The 3,545-nt window shown below is 32.3% G+C and overlaps 1 protein-coding gene and 1 non-coding gene across 2 annotated transcripts in view; one reads left to right on the forward strand and one right to left on the reverse strand.

The window, feature by feature from the left end:
* The first annotated feature begins 1,769 nt into the window (after nucleotides 1-1,769).
* trnay-gua (transfer RNA tyrosine (anticodon GUA)) lies at nucleotides 1,770-1,855 on the forward strand. The gene is given in 2 exon segments: nucleotides 1,770-1,806; nucleotides 1,820-1,855. It is a non-coding gene; the product is annotated as a tRNA-Tyr (tRNA).
* Nucleotides 1,856-2,653: 798 nt separating this feature from the next.
* The window catches only part of LOC107663636 (dnaJ homolog subfamily C member 5-like), a 6,585-nt gene continuing 5,693 nt past the window's right edge, over nucleotides 2,654-3,545 (reverse strand). Inside the window, exon 5 of the mRNA XM_016453870.1 lies at nucleotides 2,654-2,880. Within this exon, the coding sequence (XP_016309356.1) occupies nucleotides 2,795-2,880 (86 nt within the window). The 3' untranslated portion in view covers nucleotides 2,654-2,794. The remainder of the gene's footprint in view (nucleotides 2,881-3,545) is intronic.

Raw genomic sequence — 3,545 nt, forward strand, 5'->3', positions numbered from 1 at the left:
CGCAGGATTTCCTGATTGCGCCAGCAGGTGTTCCCGATTAATGCTCCTGTCGCATAGCAACGGTGCGAGAAGAGAGCTGCCATATATGTTATTTGTTAATGAAAACGAAAATAACTGGAGCCTGAATTATTAGTTTTTGACTTTTAATTACCGAATTACACTTTAATAACTAAGCATCTGTCAGTACAACATACTATTCCTATTTCACTTTAGGCTACTTAGTTTTTTCAAGGCAAGCTGTGTGCATGCTTTTTTTAAGCCCAACTAATTAGATTTTACAGTGTAATATATTTTTGTTCAATAATATTTTTTTATTTTGCATTTTGAGAGAATTTCATGGTACTATTTAATATTTATGCAATAATTATTCCCATTGAAACTAATACAAAAACAATGTTCTAATATTTTTCTACTACTTTTCAATTATGGCAGTATTTCATGTTAAAATAGAGACAATGACTTTAAAATCCAATTTTTGAAGGCAGATTAGTTCCATTTGGTGGGAGTAAAAAAAAGAATATAATACATTTTTCATTGAAAATAATACAAACATTATTTTTCTAATATTTTTCTATTACTTTTCAGTTATGGCTGTATTTCATGTTAAAATAGAGACAATGCCTTTAAAATCCAATTTTTGAAGGCAGATTAGTGCCATCTGGTGGGAGTAAAAAAGAAAAACATCTGCAATTTCATGGTTTAGCCACTAGATTTCTATATACATAATTTATAAAATGCTTATAAATTCTCTAATTGTTTTTAAACATAAATACTTTTTTTGTTGGGGATTTGGATTTATATTTAGACATTCTCAAAGACAACATTTTGTAAAGGTTTAGATTTTTTTTGTTTGAAATGTTGGTTTGAAATTTCAGTTTTTGCATTAATTTGACTACAGTCAAACCTGAACACAAAGACATTTTATTACACATAACATCAAAGTTCAACAAAAAATGTAATAAAAATTAACAGGAATGCTTTATCAGAGGTTAATCAATCTGATTTCAACCTCTTCTTTGAGACTTCTGGCTCAATTTTGCCATATTAAGCCGCCTTTCAGCCGCCTTTCCACTATCTCCGACAAACGACAAGCGACAGACCGGAAGTCATTCATTTCCAATGGAGAGTAGTGCGGGAACTGTGTGGATTTCCGATCAATACAGTTACAAATTTTCACTAATTTTATTTTACTAATACACTTATTTTCATCAATAATCTAAATATCATCTAAATATATGTCCAGCCCCTGATTTTATTCACAACCCTCAGCATGGCCCATACATTAGTTTTTGACACCCCTGTTATAGAGTGTCACCCCTTCCTTGCTGTGCACTTTTTTCTGCATCGTGATTGATTTGTAGATTGTACACAAAAAAATCTCTGTATTTTTGCGTATTTCCCATTCATTTCTAATGGCGGTCATTTTTGACCGCGAACAACACAAGTGTGACTATTTATTTTACGACCATTTAGCTTTTTCGATTCAAGTCCACGATTTTTTTTTGGTCACATAGTCACTGAGTTTCTTACCATTCCGATGAAGTAACAGTTAGCGATTTAAAAAAAATCGCGATATTTGTTTTTCCGGTCTAAAATGACCGAATGGCACCAGAGGGTTAAGGACGAAAACCAACGGCATTTCCTGGTCTTATCTTACAGACATCTACATGTGAATAAATGACTTGTTACAGTTCTTTTTTGCATATTCACTTTTATCATATTGAATTCATCATAAAAAAAACTCAAGATCGATCATCTAGACACGTGTTCCTTCGATAGCTCAGTTGGTAGAGCGGAAGACTGTAGAGGAAGCACTGTAATCCTTAGGTCGCTGGTTCGAATCCGGCTCGAAGGAAACTCTTTTTTTGTTGTTTTAAATTGACACTCAGTGGTGTTCACAACATGAAATGTTGATTCAACTGTAAACAAAAAGTTTGAAAGCAGACCAAATGGCTCTGTGCACATCACATTGCATAAAGATTTTGTGAAACAAGGAAGATACTACCTAAATTCATGTAGAGTACTTTCACAGGGCAAATAAAACGTGTTATTTGAAACCAGTTAAATATATGGAAATATCTGAATTTATATATGTTGAAAACCTGTAAGATATGCACTCAAACATTTTATGATTTATGTATTTGATTTCCATATAACATTTCACATGACTCACTTTTAACATAGACAAATTAATAAACTTGATGTGTTGCATATTTGTCATACATGGAACAGGTAAGATTTCAGTGATAGTACTGATAAATGTTTTAAATACTCAATAGACAGGTTTACATATTTATAATCAATAAATCCCATTTATTTCAATCTCAAACATTTTAACTAATTGAAGTTAATTGAATATTCCACAGCTATATTTTAACCATACTGAATAATTGTAATTGCTTTCAGAATGAACAACTGAATGAATGACTGACAAATATCCATCACATTAATTACGTTTATTAGTTTATCTTGAAAATGTTTAATCCAAGTGGATGAAAAGTTTATATGCAATTCAAATTCATAAATATTAAATTTAGGCTTGGATATTTTTTGGGTGTACATTTATTATTTAAAAGAGAATCATTCATCAGTTTTATCACATTAACACCTTTAATTCCACATGAAGCATAAGAATAATATAATATCTGTTATTTACAGACAGCATGGCTAAACAAAGCTTAAGAAGTTGAGTATTTTTAGTTTTCTCAGTCCTGACATAAACATTATATTGTAAAAGACAACAATATATTCCAAAAGAATTTTAAAATTAATATCTATCATGACTCTTTTGCTTTTAGGTGTATGTTCTGTGTCCATCACCGATCAGCTGGGTCTTCTCACTAGCATTGGTTGGCTGCAGCACAATTGGAGTGTCGCCATCTGGAAAACCACAAGCACAGGTAAAAGAGGTCACATATGATCAATATGGAATATACTAGAGGTTACACCGTCTAATGCCATGCCATTTCACACTCCTAATTGAACTTCCTGCTGAAATGAAAAGTGTTTTGTACGCTCCAAGGACGTCCCAGCAATCTGCCGTTAGCCTGCCCCTGCTGGCTGCACTTTTCTGACCTCACTGAGCTGGCTCAGTATCACTGGTTTGAAGGGCAGCCCACTGTCCACTGGCTTACCTAATGCTCAGAGAGTTTATTTAGCGGTTTTCTGATTCTAAGACCACAGGGGTGGATTTTTAGACACTACTTCAGCAGCAAATTAAGTTTATAAAACATTATTCTTTATTTTTTGCCCTTTGTGCTACACTAATATGAATGCTATGAAATAGACAAAAATATGTTCTCAGGTAGACAAAAAAAAATCACCTAAATTATCTGCAAAAATATTATTTAATAATACAATTATTTTTACATGATAGACTAATATATAATATTATTGTATGAGTAGGTAACACTAAAAGAGTAGTTTTTAACTACTGGCTGTATACTGACTACTTCAGCATGATATGACTTCTATGATACATTGTTCTATTTTATTTTGTGTGTGTGTGCTACACTAATATAAATGCTATGAAGCAGACAATAAAG

The sequence above is a fragment of the Sinocyclocheilus anshuiensis genome, unplaced genomic scaffold (assembly GCF_001515605.1).
Source record: "Sinocyclocheilus anshuiensis isolate Anshui unplaced genomic scaffold, SAMN03320099.WGS_v1.1 scaffold928, whole genome shotgun sequence".
Classification (NCBI taxonomy): domain Eukaryota; kingdom Metazoa; phylum Chordata; class Actinopteri; order Cypriniformes; family Cyprinidae; genus Sinocyclocheilus; species Sinocyclocheilus anshuiensis.